Source organism: Leuresthes tenuis, unplaced genomic scaffold (assembly GCF_036924035.1).
Source record: "Leuresthes tenuis unplaced genomic scaffold, fLeuTen1.0.hap1 SCAF_17, whole genome shotgun sequence".
Lineage (NCBI taxonomy): Eukaryota > Metazoa > Chordata > Actinopteri > Atheriniformes > Atherinopsidae > Leuresthes > Leuresthes tenuis.
The window spans coordinates 5,976,286-5,999,132 of NW_027325371.1; the positions used below are offsets into that span (position 1 = coordinate 5,976,286).

The 22,847-nt window shown below is 42.5% G+C and overlaps 1 protein-coding gene across 1 annotated transcript; it reads left to right on the forward strand.

Annotated features, from left to right (window-relative positions):
* The first annotated feature begins 1,669 nt into the window (after positions 1–1,669).
* Positions 1,670–22,761, forward strand: setd1a (SET domain containing 1A, histone lysine methyltransferase). Its single transcript, XM_072369559.1, has 21 exons — positions 1,670–1,746; positions 2,791–2,935; positions 3,027–3,125; positions 3,619–3,889; positions 4,507–4,637; positions 6,411–6,667; positions 7,005–8,700; positions 10,035–11,027; positions 11,403–11,570; positions 11,968–12,052; positions 12,136–12,278; positions 12,557–12,593; positions 12,674–12,860; positions 13,022–13,065; positions 13,225–14,504; positions 15,272–15,623; positions 15,784–15,965; positions 19,113–19,223; positions 19,659–19,778; positions 20,041–20,178; positions 20,271–22,761. The coding sequence occupies exons 2-21, from the start codon at positions 2,798–2,800 to the stop codon at positions 20,442–20,444; spliced, it is 6,606 nt and encodes a 2,201-aa protein (XP_072225660.1). The 5' UTR covers positions 1,670–1,746; positions 2,791–2,797; the 3' UTR covers positions 20,445–22,761.
* The last annotated feature ends 86 nt before the right edge of the window (positions 22,762–22,847 follow it).

Here is a 22,847-nt window from a genome sequence, read left to right on the forward strand (position 1 = left end):
GCTGTTTGTTTCTTTACAAATTCAAAAGTGAAAGAAGGACTGGTTTTGCATATCACCAGTCTTTTGGGTTTCACACTTAGTGTTTTGACTTGCATGTTTACTTGTATCAGAGACATTTACTTCTGCATTTTAATTTAGTTTCCTTCAACACACTTTCTTTAGTCCATTTTTGGGAAGGTTACAATTTTTATTATCATTGAATTGTTTAAAAAAAGTGCAAATAATTAAAGGTACTGAGATTCAAACTTAATTCTGTCAGTTTTATGTATTTTACTTATTATTTTTATGTAAAAAGCGAGTATTTGTGAAAAGAAATTGATTATTAAATAGTTTTGTTTTTTGAGGAAGTGAATTGGAGGTAAATTGTCTTTAAAATCTCACTTTTGATTCATGCGTTCAGTTTCATATTTCATCAGATTTTCAGTTTAACCCCTTACAGTGCAACTTCCGCTGAATCTGGGGCAAATAATTTTTTAAAGAGGCCATATTTTTAACTTTTTATCATGGATGCTTTTACAGTCATTTACAGAAATTTGTACTTCTGTCTTATTTCCCCTTATCATGGGACCATGTCAGTGAAAAATGGCTCATTTTACCCCACTCTCTGATATGTGTATTGCTGAGGATGTCTACAAGAAAGGACAGCGCAGACTTTAACTTTTTAAGGAAAATTAGGTTCCACAATGTTTGTAGCATATCTGCAATCATTGTTTGCAGGGGAGGGCAATTTTATTGAAACCCATAGAACTGTGCAAAGAAGTTCACATGATGCTAATCTTAACGGACACCAGCCTTTACACAATATAATGATTATACTTAGTATTTTCAATCATTCCTGCCCGTTGCAATAACCTTTTACAATCAATCCAGACATGCATTCAGGAACCACTTTGCTCCAAACACCTGTATATAACTAATAAAGCCTAGTTTCATGAGCTCCATCATCTTCAGTTACTGTTGATGCTTTTATATTGTGTTGTCAAACATGGATTTTATCTTGATTAATGTGGGATAAAACGTGAATAAACCCCACAATGAAGCTGCACACAGCAGGAAAAATAGAGGCATATTTCTGTTTAACTTACTGTAATCGATCTGATAGGAATGGATAAAGTAAGAAGCACATGTCAATAAAATACAACAGACCACAAACAAAAAATAACAGAACAACAGGAAGATGCATCTGTTTATATTTGAACCCACTTACATATCATCTGTATCCACTATTCAGATCAAATTTAATTTCATAATTTAGCCACAAACTTGTATATAAATCTTTTCCACCAACACACCAATATAGAGTATTGTATCATGTTGGGCAATTTCGACTAATTTCAGGTGTGTCCCGTGTCATCAAAAAAAAAAAAACAAAAAAAAAAACACAATTTGCTTCACATTAAATTTTGGTTAAGTTATGTGACTTACTGTCTTATTACTTTGGGTTAACGGAGCAGTCGCCCACGGGTGTTGGCACTGATCAGCCTGTAGGTGGCGCTTTGGTAATTTTTTCAGACTTGGTATGTTACCAGCAGATTCAAACATATTTATAATGAACAGGAATTTGGGTGCAAATAAATTATGGCAATTATATTTCTTTATTTAATTTGCTTCTATTGTATGTACGGTGCGGTAACTCGATTTTATGGCTCCTTTTTATTTTCTAGAGTGTCCGTTTGGAAGAAAGTGCCAGTCCGTAACCGTAGGCTGCATTAGCATACACTGATGGAGAACAGGCGAGGCTTTCAGGTTTGTTACGCGATGGCCGCTCTCTCAACAATATCTGGATTTTAAAGGCAAAACAATGGCTTTGTCGCTCGAACAAGCGTGTCGATGTCTTGACTGACTATCGGAACGGTAGTAGTATCATTTTAGCCCGTCAGATTTGCTTTAGTGCCGGGTTGGAGATGTATCGTTTCGGTTAGGGACCCAGTGTTTTTCTTGTTCGTATAGGGCCTGACTATAGCGGCGGTTTGCTACTTTCGGGTGAGCGGGCAGTGGGTCTCCAAGTGGTGGGAACTGAATTTAGACATAGCAAGGGCAAAGCAACCCACTTGAGCCTCGTAAAGAGGCACATAATACGAATGTCAATGGCAAAATATGATGCATTGAGATTGAGGGTCATTAAGTGCATTTTTAACTACTAACTTGATCTTGCTAGTTAGCATTAGCCAGTGTAGCATCAGTTTGCCTTAGCTAGAGCGAGAAGGTATAACTAATATAACTTCGATTAGCGTTGTGTGATTAGGGAGTAACTAATAATGCAGTTCCTAAGAAATATTCCGGAACACGAACTAAGCACATTTAACGCGATATCTGTGTTGCCGCCTGCTATCACAGTTTCTATGCATTTTGTCGGTGCACGTTAGCCTTTGCTAACAGTCGGTTGCTAGCTGAACTATCTAGTTAGTGACGTAACGCTGGTCATTGTTTTGACAGCACGCAGCAGCTTAACCAAGGCCAACAACATCCTTACAGTCTGACTAAAATCAATTAGTTACTCCCCATATGTCTTTAAATGTATCAATACTTCGGGTAGTCTAAAAAGTTTGGCTTACTGATGTGACGCAGCTTATCGTTCGTTACGTTTCCATTCAGTTTGCCTACCGCCAGCAGTTGAGGGTGCTTAATTTGTTGTTACTGCATCAATTTATCTCTGTCTTGCTTTAACTCGCTACTAATTAGTGAAAGCTTCCTTCCATGCTGTTTAGTTGGTGTTGTGATTTTGTTCCTAAAAATAACTTCATGACCTCCTTTGTGGTCCATAGTTATGGTTTCTCTTTTACCGCTCAGTTGTAGGATGGATCCAGACGGTGGGACAGAAACACAAAAAGCTGTCAGTTTGCAGTGGAAAAGCTACAAACTCGTCCAGGACCCAGCCATTAGGCGGGTCACGCAGAAAATCTACAGATATGATGGAGTGCACTTCAGTGTGCCAGTGAGTTCAATTTGAGTGTACAGCTTGTCTTATTATTGTGCATCTTCCGGTTGTTGCATCTTTGATTTCCAACTTATTTATTATTTTCTAGGATTCTGGATTTCCTCCCGTGGGAGATCTGCGAGATCCTAGACCCAGAAGACTATGGTCCAGGTATACAGAACTGTCCCTACCAGTGCCGAAGTTTAAGGTGAGCACAGCTGGTCAACATCTATTTCAGAGTTTGGCAAGAGTGGATATTGAAAGTTTGACATGATAACAAAAGTTTAGACGATTGATTGACTAACGCCCACTCCCACCTCCATAATAATGTGAGGAACGAAGAATCATTTTGGCAGGGTCACGGTTGTCTTATGTCTTTGTTAACCTCTGTGGAGAAATGCATTTCAAGCATTTTCTTAGCAATTTTTTCAAGTTATTGTTCTTATTTATTCTACCGAAAGTACTCGATACACATTACCGTGTCTATCTGTTTGGATGACAACCATGGCCTTGCAGGAATGGTGAAGATGGCACTAATAGTCCCAAATTTGACAGATCCCCACCGTTGATAAATGTCCTGGTGGAGTTAATAAATTAGTACATAATTTATACATTTGTACCTAAGTCTATGCCATTCATTAGCTTCCTCTGTCAGGATCCTTAAAGCCTTCCTCTGATTTTTTTGTTTTTTGTTACCACAGCTTGATGAGTTCTACGTGGGTCCCATACCACTCAAGGAGGTGACCTTTGCTAGACTCAATGACAACATCAAGGAGCCCTTCTTGGCAGAAATGTGTGCCAAGTTTGGTGAGGTGGAGGAGATGGAGATCCTGTTTCACCCCAAGACCAGGAAGCACTTGGGGCTGGCCAGGGTGTTGTTCACCAGCACCAGAGGAGCCAAGGACACAGTCAAACAACTGCATAACACTTCTGTCATGGGAAACATCATCCATGCTCAGCTGGATATAAAAGGTAAACTAAAACACCTCCGCTGGGGCATCTTCAATCTTTGAGGTGGTTGTTACAAGTTATTAAAGGGATACTTCAGGTTTGTTTGTTTTTTGTTGTTATTGCAAATGTTGTTATTGCAAAAGTGATAAAGTTAAGCCTTCATTCTGAAACATTGTGTCCATCAAAGCTAATTTAAATACAAATTATCCAGGGAATTACCTGAAACTTAAATGATCTGGAAAGTTTTACTGTCTTGATCTGTAAACATGTGATGAATCACAGTCATATATGTACCATGCCCAGCTTGAGTTTAAGAGGAAATGCTGAAAGTTTTGATCTTGCTGTTCTGTTATATGCACTGATACAAATATATTTCAGAAGTAATTGACTTATTCTTTGCTTCATCTACTCTTAAACTTAACTGCAATCTGTTAACTATTTTTTTTAAAAGACTTGCTCACTGAAAATCTGAGTAACAGGCACATAAGACTGCAAAAGACCTAAGCTGTACTTCATTATACGCAGTTAAATCTCTTGTAGTTTCTTGTGAAAACCTCATAAGTTGATACGATTTATGTCTATGAGCAAATTTCACCACCGATATTTATCTTTTTGTGATTTGTGTGTTTTTTATGCAGGTCAACAAAGGCAGAAGTACTATGACCTGATAGTTAATGGGTCCTACACTCCTCAGACGGTGCCCCTGGGTGGCAAGGCTTTGACGGACAGGGTTCAGCCTCAGGCCCCAACACAGTCACAGCCTGACACGGTATTGTTGCAGCGTAATTGTCCCCTCAACTATTTTACTATTAAAGTGTTAATTAATACGTGTTGAGATGCATTTAGGTTTTCGTCAGTATTGTTGTTAGTAATTTGCTCTCCTACTCTTGTTCAATCAAGGTGTTCTCAGTGCTGTTTCAGTGGTTGGTGTTGGCAACCTAATCTTGAAGCCATTCATAATGTTCCGATAGCCAAAGAACTGACTGGCTAGCGGATGGGTTTATTGGGACCAAAAGTAATTAACAAAGAGAAAAGAAAAAAATATATAAGCAGCCAGTTAAGTTAGCTTCTCGTCTACCTACTTCAAGGGAGTACAAATAGAAATAAAGCCTCAACATGGATGTGAATTCAAAGCAGTAGTGTAAGACCACAAGGTCATTATTTAAATCCTTTATGCTTCCATTTTATGCGTTCTCATGTATTCAACAGATCAATATTTGCAACTGCATTTCAAAACAGAATTTTCTTTTGTTAATATTTCCAGCTGCTTTCTATGACGATCTTTTGCACTGACATTTATATAAAAAAAGTTCACAAATTCCAACAGCTGTTTCGATCAGTGATTTTAAATGCATACAAGATGTATTTAAAGAAATTACTGGCAGGGAAATGAGACAAACATTCAGGTCTGTGGAGGAATCAAACTGCCTGTTTTCATTTTGGTTGTCTACCAAAGTTCAGAATGAGGAAGTTGATCAAGGGTGAGAGCAGCTAGAAAATTACATCTTTGTATTTATAGATAAAAATGGATATACCCAATACATATCTCAGTATTCTCTATGAATATGATGGGATAGGTTTGACATATAAAAATGACTTTACTCTGTGACTATCATCAGCTTAAGTCAGTCTTTGCACTTGCAGGGCTGTTCTGGTAATCCTCTCCAATAAAACTAGTTACAGTTTATCCTTACACTCAGTGGGTCTACATGATGAGATTAACTCAATTATAGCTATAGTTATGGTTATGCTCCTTATTTGAGAAAGGGTAATTATCCTTGGCTATATGGCGGTGAATGAATGGAATCTCTGGCACAAAGCATGTCATACTCCGGTATGATAGGTGGCGCTGTCCCCATTTCAGCTATCGCTAATAGAGTCACTTCCGGTTGACGTCTTCACCACCAACAACAGCAACAAACTCAGGCATTTGAGAAAGATGGCGAACAAAGAGCAAAATTAAACTACGTCCCTCTACATCTGTGATGAGCTGGTTATGGCACAGACGATGCACAACGGCACATTCTCCATCGCGTTGTTTATGTCTTTCCGACGGCGGCGACAACAACAGTAATATCGTCTCCTTGGACTTCCAAGGTGACGATTGCAGGAAAAAATCTTGAGCGTGCGCAGAACGCTCGATCTGATCCACTGTCGTCTACGTGCACGTTCAGTGTAAGTTTGGATCGAGTTATCTCGGGGTCTTAATTAGATCGTGAGTAACCTGATCCAATCCGTTTTTTTGTCAGATTAAGGTGTCTACATGAACGGAATAACTCGATGTTATTGTAATTTAGCCATTAATCTGATCCGATGGCACTCGTGTAACCCCACTGACTACAGCTAAGTAACTAGGTAGGGAACAGTGCTGAGAATTTGTGAGTGCATTTGCAGCTCATCAGGTGTTAAGACAGAAATAGAAGAACGTTTGAGTGTTAAAATGGCATATAAGATCAAACTACGTGTACTGTAGTTATAGAGTGAACAACTTACATTTCTTTGGTTTTCCAAATTTAAAAAAATAATCGGCCTTTCTTCACAGCCAACTGAAATGAGGCGGAGGATTTCAAGTGAGCTTGCAGTTTTGGCTGCAGGGGTCCAGGCCCTCACATCAGGAAGCATCACACCATGTTCCACTGATACCAGCTACAGTGATCAGCGTTTAGATACCCCCCCATCCTCCTTGACGGGCCCATACACCCCAAGCTCCTCTGCTTCATCTCAGGGGGGTGGAGGAACACCTTACACCTCCAGATCTGGAGCTCCTTTCTCTCAAGACTCAGGCTACACCAGCAGCAGGTTAGCAAAGCTTTCAGGATTAATTTTCTTTTTGTTTCAGTTGAATTTTAGCCTACAAAAAAGGGAATTTATTACAGATTCTTTGCTGCAGGTATGTGGCATTGATTGGGTGGCTGGTTAGATTTTAATTGAAATGTTTTAATATTGGTGTGTTTTGGATGGAGATGAAAGCAGTTGATGTAACTGGAATCCTAAATCGCACTGTTTTGTTGTTGCGCATCTGTAAAAAGCTGAGCTTTCTTTAACAGAAGAGGCAGTAACTCTGAAAGCCATGGTCAAGTGGTTATGAATGTCAGTCTACTAAATGATCATTTGTTCTGCCTAATCTGTGTTACAGGCATACTGGCTATAATACAGGCACTTTGGGCAGCGGCTATCCTCCACAGGACATGTTACCTTCTTCATCTTCATCTTCTGCAGTTTCATCTACTGTTGGAGGTTACAAAGTATCTCGCTACCCTGATGATGCACAGGAACCATCAGTGTACCACAGAGGTCGCCCCGTGTACCCTCCAACTGCACCATACCGTCCCAATGAGCCGCCGTGCTACCCCCCCTACCCCAGTGTTGGAGGACCTGGGTTACACATGGCACATCACTCCTCAATGCCTCCACCACCCATTTCAAATCAGTATGATCAGCCTCCAATGTTAGAAAGGGAGAGGGAACGGGAAAGAGACTCAGGAGGTCGATATGGAGCAGGGGGGATCAGTTCCAGAAGGTCATCGTACCATCACCAGCAGGACACAAACTCTTCCTCAAAGTACCATTCCCATCATTCCCACCACCATTCGGATCGCAGGGATGACAGGGGGTACCGGCGAGACAGCCTGGGCTCCCGGTCAGGTGACCACAGCCACCAGAGACACCGCAACCACCACCATTCTCACAACCACCACGGCAGCAGCAGTCGCAGAAGAAGCAGCCACGACCGGGACAGGGACCGGGACAGAGATAGAGACCGAGATAGGGACAGAGACAGTGACTACTCTAACAGCTCTGACCCCAGATACAATTCCAACTCCTACCGCTCGTCTTCTAACAGCATGTCTCCTCCGCCGTCATCTTACTCTGCATACTCCTCCAAAGAGCCTGCCCCTGCCCCTCCTCAGGGACTGGATGTTTCCAACCGTCCAGGGGGTGCAAGCCTTGCAGAGAGGGGTCCTCTGCCCTCTGTAGGTGCTGACAAAGACTACCATACTGCTCATCACAGCACTCTGCCCCCACCTCCCCCACCACCACCTCCACTCCCACCAGCCTCTGTAATTGCGGCAGCTGTAGCCGAGACACTCGGAACACTGGACTTTAACCACGACAGTCCTGTCTGTGAAGACCAATGGAAGCCCAAACGCCGTCCCAGCACTCCACCCGCCCCGCCCAAGACACCCCCACCGTCTTCTCCTGCCCACCCCTCTGTTGCTTCCTCCTCAAACTCCCCCTCGTCAACCTCCCTTCCTCACCATCTTTCCTCTTCCTCCAGCTCGCCACCTCCCCCTCATCGGGACTCCTCCTCCCCGGAGCCAGATTCTACAAATGAAAGCGTACCGTTTGTCTATCACAGCAGCAGTCTGGACTCTCGTATTGAGATGCTCTTAAAAGAACAAAAGGCTAAGTTTTCTTTCCTTGCTTCCGATGAGGAAGATGAGGACGATGGGAAAGAGGAGAAGCAGAGGGGCAGAGTTGGGGATGGAGCAGAACGAAGAGGTCGGTCAGGTGATGCAAGAGGGGAGCAGGAACACATGGGAGAAAGAGGGGAGAAGGACCATAGGAAGAAAGGGGAAAGAGACAGAGATGGCCACAGAGGAAGGAAACGGGGAAAAGGAGGAGACAGTAGGAAGAGTCCGACCGTGCTTAAGGCAGCCACACTACCCTCTTCCACCTACTCGCCCCACATCCTACCTCCAGAAGAATCCCAACCCCAGGTCAGCCTCGCTGTGACTGGAGCTCTGCAGGAAGAGTCTTCTCAGGCTGGTTCTGCTAATGCAGGGAGCAGGACAGGGGCGCACACACCGCCTTTTAATGGGCAGAGTCAGGTATGATGAGGACTTTTCTAAATTGTACATCTTTGGTACTTACACACAAATACATAGGGGATCTTCTGGAGACCCAAGAGTTGCCAATGTAGATTCAAAACGTGGTTGATATTGACAGCAACTTTCTTATTTGTAAAGTCTTGCCCAGGTTTAGGTCTCTGCTGAATGAACTGTACAAAAGGCGTCACCACTACTTTCCCCCATCACTGAATGAAAATAAAATACAGGTTGAGCTTAAAATTCAGCTTAGTGGGGTTAGGATGACAGAGATAACCAAAAAGGCCCCGTTTGTAGATAAATTGTGAAAACTCAAGATGAGCTGCAGCAAGGCCCCAATAATGAAACATTTTGGAGGAACAGCACAAAATTTATATCAATTTTAACTCAACACTACTTTTTAAACTACTAATGCATCACTTGATAACTAAATTGATAAATTATTAGCATAGCAAAGCACTGTTAACGATTATTTGGTGGAATAAATATTGTATTAAGTTGCCAATGAACTGCACACAGTAACTGACCCATAAGTGTAGTGAATGACAGCTCTTTCTTTACCGTGTGATTGGATGTACTAAAGTTTATTGAACTTTTAGTCTCTTCTGTAGAGTAAATATTGCTGGCAGTTAGGTTGCACTTCCATCTGTGCACCTGGAGAGTTGATGCATTTTTACTTGTGTTTCAAGTTTAAAGCTGTTAAACTAGTTTTCTGACAAATGTTTGGTCAAGAGTCTTTCTTTGAAATAGCTTCACGTGTTTCATGTCATAATGAATGATTATCTGTTGATTCAACATCTTATCCTCATCAAAATGAACAGACTGTTTAAAGGCCTGAGCGAAGCAGGAGCAATAGTTTGCTTGCTGAATCTACACAGGCAGACGGCAGCCTGTGCACCTTTATTTCCACCCCATGTTGTCATGATGATGACCACATAAGGCTGACATTAATTCTCCTTCCTTTTTCACCCACAGAAAGCGCATACGCATGCTTATGTGTAAGATATGTATACTGACACAAGTAGTTATGGCTCTCATAACATTTCCCAGCATATGGACTCTTGTGGACATAATGGTCAAAATTAGACCTATGAATGATGTGGACTTTAGTGTTTTTATAGGAGCCATATTAGTTCATGATTTCTCGCCTGCTTGGTCTTTATAGTGCACATGCAAAGGTTATTTACAGCTTTGTTGCAATCTTAAGTGCAACGTATGTTTTTCTCAGTTGGAGTGAGTTCTTTCCTCTAAATTTGGTAATCGCTGCGGTGTGCGCTTGATTAAACTCTTGGGTGTTTTTCCGAGTTTAAACCGTAATCACTATGTTTTTATGTCAGGCTTCCCCGCATTCTTCTGGGGAAGACATGGAGATCTCAGATGAGGAGGAAGAGGAAACAACTGCCATAACAACAGTGACCACCCATCAGCCATCGGTCACCTCAGGATCTTCACCGTCTACATCTCAAGCTGTGTTGTCACAAACAGCGGACCCCTCGTCTTCACCCCCACCCATCTCTGACTCTACACAGCACTTTGGCAATTCCATGCACCCACCCATACCCTCCTACCCTCCTCATTTACCTCCTCCTCCTCCCCATGGTTACTCTCTTCAGCCCCCACCTCCACCAGGGATTCCTCCCCTTCCCCACATGGAGCTGCACCCTGAGTATCCTCCTCCAATGCCCCACCACATGTATGACTACGCCACTTCCATGGAGCTGATGAACCAGTACAGTGGTGGAACTCCTATGTCCTTCCAAATGCAGACCCACATGCTAAGTCGCCTACACCAACTGCGCATGTCTTCATCCAATGGCACCTCAGGCCCGGGTGAGGCTGCTACTGCAGACTACTCTTCTTACCATCTCCACTCTATGCCTCCACCCCATTCACATCACCCCTACATGGACCAAGAGGGCAGTGGGGCAGGCGGTCATTATGACCAAGACCACCGGTACTTGCCTCCCCACATGTCTTATCCCTACCCCGACCCCCACAGCACCCAAATACCACCACACCCACACCATAGCATACCCCCTCACCACGCTGGCTGGCCGCCACACGTCTTGCCTCCACACTACCCGTCTTACATGCCTCCACCTGGCTATGGCACCATGCTGCCTGGGGAGGGAGATGAGTACAGGGCTACCGGAGAGGAGATGTCCATGTTGGCTGATAGTCCACATGAGGCAACAGTGCAGATGGTCTTGGCCACTTTGATCCAAGAAATGAAGAACATCATGCAGAGGGACTTAAATCGCAAGATGGTGGAAAATGTTGCCTTTGCCACTTTTGATGAGTGGTGGGAGAGGAAGGAGACCAAGGCCAAGGTAAGGAGACTGATCACGGTGAGGGGACTGTCAGATTTAAGCTTGCTGTTTTGATTTTTGTGAAAAAGTGAGATTTGATAACATAACATGAGATTGTTGCTATCATTTTTGATTGTAGTTTGTTGACGGTCTGTGGAGATCTGTAGTACATTTCACTCTTTTATTTCTAGCAACCGGATCTTTTTACATCAGATGTTTCCTGTTATCATTTTTATTTCAGTTTTTGCTGGTTTTGTAATTCTCAGTAACCAGAGGCCATGTTGCAATAACTGTGATAAAGAGTAACTGTTGTGAAGCTGTTCATTTGAAAGGGTAGAACAAGGATCTAGAGCCTATGAACAATATTTTCAAGAAGCAAATCTTTTCCTTTTCTAGCCTTTCCAGACAATGGTCAGAGGGGTGTCTGCCCTACGGGATGATGACAAAAAGGAGGAAAAGGTCAACCGTCCACGGGAGCCTCTCATGTCTCTTGTGGATTGGGCAAAGAGTGGTGGCGTGGAAGGCTTGTCTCTCCGTGGGGCACTACGATTACCTTCCTTCAAGGTAAAGGTACAAGACGTCTGCAAATTTTCCAACTTTCTCCATAAATTATAGCTCCCAGTAAATATTGAAACATGATCTTCGCCTGTTATTACAGTAGGTAATGTAGATGGGATCGGTTGAGGTATTTTTAAACTGCATATTGGGAGAAGTTCATTCTTTTACCGGATTAGACTCTCATTCATCATCATTATAATGTCAGAGTCCTCGTGCAGTTAGTGTTATATAAACATTTGAGTTTGATATGTATAGTGCTGGTTCGTACAGTTTGTTATTATTAGAGTTTGTGATATTGGCTCATGCTCACTGTTGAAAAATAGACAAAAATGTTGAAGTACATTCTTGGCTATGTTGAATTGATTTAAAAAGAATAAATAAATGTGCGTGTCCAATGGTGCAGGTGAAAAGAAAAGAACCTCAGGAGCTTGAAGAGGGAGACATGAAGAGACCACGACCCTCAACTCCACCAGATGAAGACGACGAAGGTTCGTTTCTTAAATGTTAAAAATCTTTAAAAGACGGATTGCATCTGCTGCAAATAACTATCTGACTAATGTCTGGTCTCCAGCTGCAGACGGAAGATTGCCAGAAACAGACAGGCACCGAGCCGAAAGGGACAACAAGAGGAGGAAAAAGAAGCCAAGAACTCGTAAACCTTGGGAGCTTGACAGTGAAGGAGAGGAAACGTCTGATGGCTCTTCAACTGAAAAGGCATAGTTCTTTTATAGTTTCTATTTTCTTTCTTACAAAACAAAGAGACAGCTTTCAAACCAGTTTGTTGTGTAATGCGTTGATGGTGATTTATTACACCACATGAATGAGTCTTAAAGAAATGCTTCATACGAAAGGATGTTTGATCTGTGTACATGTGAGATTGTGTTCAGTTTCCAAGTTGAATAGAAATCCCATTGTCGGTGTTCTTAGCTAGATGGCAGTGTTTCACTATGATTCATTTGAGTGTAGCTATAACAATTCTTTCTCATGTATAGGAGGATGAAGAAGTGGAGAGTGAAAAGGAATCTGATGGTAAAGCACAACCATTGATATCTTTACAGTGTTTTCTGTTAGCTTTCAGTTAATGCTAATGTTATTTTTTATTTTTGTAGATGATGCCCTCAGTGCTGATAGCGATGACGAGAGCCTTTCTTCATCCTCTGAGGGCTCTTCCTCCTCAGCATCATCGTCTTCATCCTCCTCTGAGGACGAAGAGGAAGGAGAGCAGGTTGAGAGTGAAGGGCCAGACTCTTTGGATGACTCAACCATGGACAGCACAACTGAGAAAGAGGATGATGGGTATAAGACGTATAAACCTTCTGATCACTGCTTCAGGGCAGCTGTCCTAGGAAATTGGGAGGGGCAGGGGTTTTCTCAGTGTTGCGTAACTTAATGTTTAGAAGCTTTTGATCATAATCGTTTTGCTTTTGTTCTCAAAATTCCTGTTTTGTTTGTCATAGGGAACATAATGCTGCTGCCCTTTCAAAGGCAGACATCAAAAAAGGTCAGTTCTTGTTTTGCATCATAAAGAAATGAAAATAAAGAAGCTTGACATTCTGTTCTTTGAACTCACGGGAGATTAGCCTCACACACATTCATTGGGGGGAAAAGGTTCACTGTGTTTACTTTGAACTAGTCTCTCAAAACTATCAACTTTTCTCAGGCGTTACGAAGGACAACAAGGCGGATGCAACAGCAGCATCTACCAAACACCCTTCATCTCCACAATACCCACGGCCTTCGTCTCCTATTGTTCTTGTACCCCCTCTTAAAAAACGCAGGAAGACTGTCTCATTTTCTACAGATGAGAATGATGGCAAAATGCAACTGCCAGCTGCGCTGCTATCTTCATCTCCATCACAAGTGGCTGGGGAATCTCCCCTCATCTCTGGCAGGCCTCCAGACTCTCCCATCACTGCTGCACTATCCCCTACAAGTCGTCCCAGTCAAGGAATCCAGCTTCTCCCCTTCGCCTCAAAACCAGGTGAAGGCAATGCTCTCATTGTTCCGCCGTCTGAGAGAACTCAAGACTCTGAGGAGTCCAAAAAAGGACCTCTTGTTTCTCCACAGACCACTCCTGTCAAATCCCCTGGCAAACGGGGTGCAGGCAAAGACTCTCCCAAATCTCCTGCCCCACCAGTTATGGTATGCCGCACTGTCCAGAACCTGCCTTTGGACCATGCCTCTATGTGTAGGATGGCCTTCGAGGAGGCCCCACCTCCACCTTCCAAACGGTCCAGAGGCAAACCTCGGACAGCCAGCATTTCTGCTTCTCTCCGGGAGGAAGATGAGGATGAGGAAGAACTTGAGCAGAGATTGAGACTCAGAGAGCAGTTAGGGGCTTCCACCCTGCTGCAGCTGGCCTCTTCCTCAACAACTGACCTGTCTGTGTTGGCTGACGTAGCCTTAAAAATGGACCCTGATGCTGGGGACTCTGAGGAGACGGAGACATCAGATGAAGCAGAGGAGCAGAAGATGGAAAAAGATCTCTTCTCCCCAGAGTCACTGGCCTTGGTCATGGGCCCAGGGGGTGTTATTGTCATTATGGAGCACAACTACTGCAAACCTCCTCTGCTCGCAGCGCCGTCCTCTACCAAAAAGACTTCCTCCAGACAGGATTCTTCAGTCTTACTGCCAGCAGATCTCAACTCTATTTCAGGGGTCCTTGAAGCACCAGAGGAGGTCATTGGAGAGGCAATACCATCCAGGGTGGATACAGGAGAGTACTCGTCTTCAGTGGGAGAGCTGTGTGATTCTGATATGAGCCCAGTGGCAGCTGTATCTCCATCACCAAAGAAGAAGTATCATGCTGGCAAGAGTTTAGAACTTGAACAGGACAAAAGCAAGAAGAGGAGGAGAAAGGACAAAGAAAATATTGAACTTCATCACACAAAAAAACAGAAGGAGCAACCTGCCAAGAAACAGAGGAAGCGGAAACTCGAGGTGCGTGACACTTGCTGTGGTTTCCTGTAGATGTTGGTGGCTGTCATAATCGTGAACCGTGCAACAAACTTGGCGGTCTTTAACAATGCTGTCAGATCATAGTGGCGCTACTTCTCTGTATGCCCTTATTTAGCTTTCCGTGATGGTGACAAAGCGATCATGTCTAGAAACATCACATGACACAGCTCAGATAAAGTCAATGACAGGTCCTATTCATAATGTATCTTAATATAGTGTCTCACAAACAGAAACTGTCAAGGAGGAAGAGATGCATGTGGCCTTTAGAAGCTCTTTATAGTAACCAGACTGATGTAGTCAGCACACACCCACTGATATTACAGCTCACTTACAGCTCCAGCTACCTGCTTTCCAACAGGCCGTGCAGAGAGTGCTTATTCATGTTTTTTTTTTCCACTCAGGTTTGGTAACACCATTTTCCGTTGTGAAATGTGGTTTTTTAATTTTTAATTTATTTAAAATGACAATGCAGACACAGGATAATTCAGTCTTTGTCATCTCCTTGACTGAGTCAGATGGATCCTGTGGCATATTTCTTGTTCTTAATTTTGTCAGTAGTTAAATGTTTGAACTTCTTATTTTATCACAAGTCATTAATCACCACAGAAATAAAACCATCCATAACATATGTTACATCTTATTTGACTAGCCGTGCCTTTCAGTCTGGCATATTTTGGACAATACATTATTGTGAACCTTTACTAGAACTAGACTTTTTTTAATTACCCCAAAAATGGTTTATTTTCCAGGTCTCCGACTTAGAGGAGGATGTGGATGTGGAGGAGCTTGAGTCTGGAGAGCTGTCCAGCTCGGATACTGAGGATGACATGGTTGAAGAAGTCAGGAAGAGCGAGCGCCTCTTTCTGCAGGAGGCAGGGGTGACATCCCATCGGTGGTCGAAACCCACCCCAGCTCCTGAGCCGCTAGCAGTAAAGTATGAAAACCGCAGTGAGTTTGAACAAATGACCATCCTGTATGACATTTGGAACTCTGGACTGGATGGCGAAGACTTGATGTTGCTGAAGAAAACCTATGAGAAGCTGCTACAGGACAACCACAGCTCTGACTGGCTCAATGACACTCACTGGGTCAACCATACCAATATCCTTTTTAATGACTGTTAGTTTGGTTCATTTCCAAACTATATGACTGTTCAATCAGTACGTATCTAGTGTGAATTGGCACTTTTTTTTTCTCTACTATTGGTATTTGAAGTCATTCATATCATTGATGTGTCGTTGTCCTTAACCTTGTGCTGCACTAACCAATTTGCCGAACCCCCGCCGTAAAAAGAAGAACGCTGATGGACAGCTTCGAGAGCATGTGACTGGTTGTGCCAGGAGTGAGGGCTACTATGCCATCAGTCGCAAGGAGAAGGACGTCTACTTAGACCTGGACCTGCCTGAGCAGGTCATACGGGAGGTCGAGAATGTCGATAGCTCGGTAGGTGGACGGGCGGTTTAATTCAATCTCTGCTGTCTAAGTCTGTTTTTAGGTGCACTATTCCCTCTGGTGTAAATACTACGTTTAGGGACTTATGATGTATTTGAGCAGCTCGTTCAGATGTTCTCTCTTCAGCATGATGAGATTTAAGTACCGTGAGTGGTTGCTCCATCGTTGCCGTTATCAGATGTCTTGTTGAGAGAACAGGATCAAATGCTGACGGTGCAGATGAGATGAAGCTGGAAAACACTCGAGAGATGGCTAAAATTTCCTCAATCAGGATTGCAATGAGATTTAACTTCCTCATGTTACCTTCACTTGGAGAGGAGTAAACTTTGGAAAGTTGAAGCACTGTGTAAAAACAATCTTAGCGTGGTTCTGGATGATTTCATCGGGGAAAATGATCCTTATTATTCAGGCCTAATCTGGCTCACATGCAGTCTTCGTGGGGTCTAATGTTTACAGAGTATGATGATTATGAAAAGCGAATAATTTTCTTTTAAGACCCACTTGGAGTTTTCCTGGCAGAGTCTTGTGTGATTGTGAAGTTTGCCTGCAGCCCACAAAGTTTCATAACCTGGCCTTATTTTGTGAAGTCAGAGGCCTTTTTACTATCGAATGACACGGTTACTTATTGTTGAACAAGTTTCCACGAATGAGCAACGTCCTGAGATGCAACCCTAATTCTCCGTGCATCTGCAGCGATGGAGACTTTTGGTGATACAAATTGATGCTCAGTTGACGTCACATTAGATTTATAAGGTAACAGCATGCAAGCATACCTTGAGTTATGAAAGGCAGAAACACTCCAGTGTTGCTTCAGGTTTGAACGGGTTAAGCAAACTAACCATAACATTTCAACAATCATGCATCGTAGTTCTGCTCTCAGAATCCGACATGTGTGCTGTTAATAAGAATCTTTAGTTAATCTGTTCGGTGCATATTTTCCCAGAAGCCTCTTCTTTGCATTTGTCCTCGTTGGCAAACAGAAGCTCAGGCCTTCTCCTGAAATCTATCAAATGATTTTGTGATTGTAGACGAGTTTTTGTGGTTTCAGTGAAGACATTTTGGGGGATTACAGCTCCAATGACGAATGCTTTGGGGTTTTTGTGCTTCCCTTAAACTCGACACACTGATATCGAAGTCGTTGCTGATGATGAGAACACCAGACTCAAGGTGTTTGATAGTTTAAACCAAATTGTTTCAAGCAGAATCAGTCACTTGCTGTTTAAATATGCTCCTAACTATGAGAATAGATTTGTTTATTCTACTGATAAACATCTGTTGTTTTGTTTTTTGAGGTTAGTAACTGATGACGTGACCATTGTCTCAGTTGCCTACACACAAATTTATCTTGTCAGCCTTTTGCTAATCGACTCATTTTTGTCATGTGACATTTTCATCATTTCAGTGCATGTGCATGCTGATGAATACGTCTCCCTTGTTTGATATCAGCAAATAGAGTTCGAGTCACATCGAAAGTGTCAATTGTCATGATTCGGTTTCAATTCAGTTCCGTTTTATTTATATAGCGTCAAATTACAACTAATGTCATCACTGTGGAAAGAGAGCAAAGTGAGGAAAGGTGTGACACAAGAGGCCCCCCGGCAGTCCAGGCCTATAGCAGCTTAACTTTGGGATGTTTGAGGATCACCTGAGCCATTCCTAACTATAAGCTTTATCAACAAGGAACTTTTAAGCCTAATCTTAAAGTTAGAGAGGGTGTCTGCTCCCCGGACATTTACTGGCAGCTGGTTCCACATGATGCTTCCCCATTTGACCTCGACCTGTGTGGAGTTGAGTTGTTCCTCAAAGACGCAGCTGGATTGTTGTTTGGGAAGTTATCTGCTTTTTCAGAAAATCCACAAGCATCACGTCACATTTGATTTGACTATCGGCTGAGGAGGAAATCGGCTAAGTTTTATTGCAATGCAAAGCATGAATTTGCCAGTGATGTGTTTTCCATGCTGCGTTTCTCCAGTAGACTCGCTGTCACCATGGAGAAAATACAGATGAAAGAGAAAACAGGAAAGATGTGTCATATTTTCCATACCTTCGGGATGGATGTAAGCCGGTTTGGGAGACATGTTTTTTCCTTTTTTTTACTCTATTCTAATTGTTTTAGGATGTGAAAGGAGGTGTAATTGAACACCGTCTCAGTCAGACTCTTTTAATGTCCTGATCAAAGTCAACCAGCAGCTTTGAGTTATCATTACTGCTCTATGTACAGTCTGCATTCACTACAGGTACACAGTGGTGTGGTTTGGTCTGCCTGGTGTTTTTTTTAAAGACTGAAAGATTGATGGTGTTCTTGAGAGCGGTTCGAGGTGTTCTATTACACATAAGTACAATGATACAACCATTAACTCCCATAAACTAAAACATTTTCCCCTTTCAGGCACTGAAAGTTAACGTAATAAACCCGAAACACACAAAACTATCTTGAACTGTTTAAAAGCTGTTTGCATCTCTTCAGGGTCCCTGCAATTTTTCTCATTTAACACACAGTTCAGGTATCGTTTAATTCAATATTTTATGAATTAACCTATGCAGTGGCCACATTTATCTTAGCTGATGACTTGTCGTGTAATGGCTGCTAAGTAAGAAAAATTCATAATTTAATTTCTTTGGAGGGTTTATTTGTTTAAATGCTAAAATAAAATTAATTTTCTGATTTCAGAAATAAAGTAAAATAGCGACGTTGACCTGAAAATGTAAATCAGTGTCCTTGAGAAGCTGATAAGATGATCCAAATGCTGGTTTTTAAAGGTTACCCTGTTAATAAATATCTCCTTCCACTTGGATTCCCCTTTGACATCGTATGAGGTATTTAAATTAAGTTATAGCTGGTTGTTCCTTCACAGTGGCCTTGGAGCAGTAGATAAATACCTGCCACAAGGTTAAGTTCAGTTTTTGTGGTGGAAATAAAATGGAAACTTGCCTCTAACATCGCACACGTAACTTCTTATTTTCCTCCAGATGTAGTTATCAATTTCCAAATGAACTTCACCCACACCAATGCGTCTATTGTGAATCAAGGTCAAGGTGCATCTCTGGAGCAGTTTCCTGCAACTCAAGGTCATGTGATAAAGTAATCTTATTCAAGATGCACTCTATAAACTTCTTTCATGTCTGTTTTCCTGCCAGGGAGCAAACCGGGTGCTTTCAGAGAGGCGTTCAGAGCAGCGCCGCCTCCTCACTGTCATCGGAACGACAGCTGTCATGGACTCTGACCTACTGAAACTTAACCAGCTGAAGGTACAGCCAGACATGGTGTTTTATTGCAACAGCCGTGGTATATTATGTCAACTCTGGTACATGCATGGTGCACCAGACACTGTTTGTCACAGTCCTCAGGTCTTTATGTCTTTGCCAATAAAGTTTATTGTTGTCAGAATAGTTGAGATATGAAATGAAAACTTAAGGCACTTTCACTGATGTTTGGGCTACAGTCTCAGACAAATAGTTGAACTTGGTATTTCCCCTAAAAGAGGGCGGTAGCTCAGTCTATGGGTGGGCACCATTTCTCACTGGAGCTGTAAAAAAAGTGCAGCTATAGCTGTGAATGTCAGTAATAGTTAGGGCTGAGTTTTCTGCTTCCACATACTTCCAGTGGTATCTGTAAGATGATTTCATTAGCCTAATAAATCTTACCATGGAAGTTATTAAAACCGTCTGTTTCTCCTAACACAGTTCCGCAAGAAAAAGCTTCGTTTTGGACGCAGCAGGATCCACGAATGGGGCCTGTTCGCCATGGAGCCCATTGCTGCTGATGAGATGGTCATTGAGTATGTTGGCCAAAACATCAGACAGGTACTGCTTCTGCATCTGTGTTAGATATAGAGAATATGTTCAAACTTTCCAGGCTTGTTTTGCTGTGAAATGTTTTATTTTAGTTCCAGCTACAGCCTGCCTCAAAGTACAATGATGAACAGTCATTAAAGGAGTGTTGCTATTTGATTAGGATAGTAAAGGGAGTTTGACTTGCACATCTTTTCAGATACTTTAGTGCTGTCGTCGGTTTAGCATTCACACAGTGTCAGTAACCGTATTATCTGTTGTCTCGTATGTCCAGATGGTGGCTGACCATCGAGAGAAGCGGTACACACAGCAGGGCATCGGGAGCAGCTACTTGTTCAGAGTGGACCACGACACAATTATCGATGCCACCAAGTGTGGTAATCTGGCACGATTCATCAACCACTGTTGCACTGTGAGTCTGAACAGCCTCGGCCAACATTAGTCCCAATCTGACATGTTTTAGTTGAGGCTAATCCCACTGATGCTCATTTCTTCTTCTTCTAGCCAAACTGCTACGCCAAGGTTATCACCATAGAGTCGCAGAAAAAGATTGTGATCTACTCAAAGCAGGCTATCGCCGTCAATGAGGAGATCACCTATGACTACAAATTCCCTCTGGAGGAGAACAAGATCCCCTGCCTGTGTGGAACAGAGAACTGTCGTGGAACGCTCAACTAGTTAAAGCACTTCTTTCCCTCACTTGACAATGGCCAGCCAGACCCGGAAACCTCCGTAATTCACCGTTCTCAGAGTGCGACTTGAAACAAAGCCACCCCCGCTATCTCCAGTGTTCCCCGGATGGCCTCATTGATCCTCACAATAAGTTGGAAAACAGTGACGCACAGCCAAGCACTTTTCACTCACTCTTTTCATTGCCGAGGCAGTTCCATGTGCCAGTGTGTGACGCTTTTCTCTTTTTTTTTCTCATAATCTGGCATGAGAACACTGGAGACTCCCCTCAGCATTGGCCCCGTTCGTGGAAGTATTGCTGGTCAGATGGAATGGAATGTCGAATGTTTTCTGAGCGGGAACCCAGGCATGAAAGGTTTTCTGTCCCCATGCCATCATCCGTTTTATAGAAGCCAGCGATAACGCACAGTTGTTTATGTCTGCATCAGCTCACACAGTCTATAGCCTGGGATTATCCCTCCAGTGTCAAATCTCTCCTGCACCCACCCACTCGTAGACATCTGCACACAAATATCATACCAGACAAATTCAGGGTTTTTAAAAACGCCAGTGAAGTGCACACTTTTAGGATGACAAACGTCACTCAATTTGGTCTTCAGTTATGCAAGATTCCCAAGTGTGAAGGTTGTTTTGGAGCTTTTTTTAATTTGATTTCCTTGTATTATTAGAATATTACTCTTGCTGTTATTGATAGTGTTGTTACTTAGTTGCATTAGCTGTAAGCATCTTACAGTTAAAGAGCTTCAGTGTACCCATCCACTGTCCTCAGTGGCATTGTGATTCACCTGCCCTTGAAAACAGTCGTCTCCTCTCTCTGCTCCTGAGTTGCTGCGACCTCCTGTCAGCTAAGTGTGTTTATTTTTGTAATAGCTTAATCAGCACAACATAAAATTGGCTCTTTTCTCCTCCCACCGCCACAGGTGTTGACCAACATCGCACATGCTTTTGACTACTCATTTGTTTGCTCTTTGCAGCTGCTCCCTATGAATGTTGGCTGTGTACAACAAGAAGTTAGCGCTGCATAGCTGTTTAATGCATTCAGCACAGCATCAGTGGGGGCTGCATCAGAAGGTAATGTCCATTGGTACAGTTTTGGAGGAGAAACTCATGCATCTTTACCTCCATTGGCATATTTCTCGTTGATATTTAATAATCCCAACAGCAACTGTACTCTGACACGTCACCGTGGTGACTCAGGTTTGTCACTTTCTGAGGCTCTAAATCCTTGTTTCGGTCAAGGATGAGTAGCTCCTAACCTGTCCCTTTTCTGGATAATCAAAAGCAAGCCTGAACAATGATGTTGGCATCACCGTGGTTGTGTAAGTTTTGGTTAAAAAGCATGTATATCAACAGTATAAGGTAAAAAAAAGGGTGTTTGGAAGGATGTTAGTCTGTGTACTTGCTCCTAACAACATGTCCTTATGTGCCAGCTTCCTATTCCTTTAATTATCAAAAGCTGTCTCACCACAAAACTCCTGCAGGTCCTTGTGAAACTGTGTGGTCAGTGTTAAATTCTGCAGATGTGTGCTGTAGATGTCTTTTTAAAAGGCATATTTGCTTTATAAAGTCATGTCTCTTAAAATGTTTGGTTTTGTAAAGTCCCCACCCCTTCCCACGTTTGCTTTTCTGGCTTTCACAGAATGCATTAATATTTATTTTATATGGGAATATTTTACCGTTTGTCCGATATCAAACATCCCTCCCTGACGATTGCTTCATGAGCAGATGTCTAGTTTCCGATCTGTTTGCGGTGCGGATGGGTGAAAGGTGTATGACTGACTGTGTGCCTGCTAGATTTACAGACCTGTGCAGGTTTGCGGCGCACAGCAGACGGAGGATGTCTATGACCCTCGTGTTACCCCCTTTTTTTCCCAAATGGCTATGGCCGTCCAAAGTTTACCTTTGATGTTGAACTTTTAACTCGACCTTTTTCTTCTTTTTTTCTTTTTTGCTCCCTCCCAAACAGGAAAACGTGTAAGATACAACTTGTTGCAATGAAAGCCTTTCCATACAAACATACCCTCTTTACTACAAGATAAAAAGGTGAAAAGGCAAAAAAAATCGAAGAAGTCCGTGTAAATATTGTAGAGGTGTTTGTTTCTCGTAGAAACACACTGATTCCAAGCTGTAAATATGTTGTTCCTTTTCCTCTCTCCATGAGGAGGAAACCTGTACATACCTTCCATTCATTTATTTTTTATTGTTTTTCCTTTTAATTTGATGATTTTAATATTATTTGCAATATTTCTCTTGTATTAATGCGTTGGACCCTTTATTAATGGTGCATTAAAATATTTTTTAAATAAAATAAATCTCATGTTTTGCCTTAACAACACTGCCCGCTGTTAGAAAGGCAGCATATGCTGTCTGAGGGGTTGTGACTACTGCTTT

Coding starts and splice junctions, on each gene's coding strand:
- setd1a (XM_072369559.1), top strand. CDS start 2,798: ATGGATCCAGACGGTGGGACAGAAACACAAAAAGCTGTCAGTTTGCAG. Junction 11,028..11,402: donor GGAAGGAGACCAAGGCCAAG/GTAAGGAGACTG, acceptor TTCCTTTTCTAG/CCTTTCCAGACAATGGTCAG. Junction 11,571..11,967: donor TACGATTACCTTCCTTCAAG/GTAAAGGTACAA, acceptor CCAATGGTGCAG/GTGAAAAGAAAAGAACCTCA.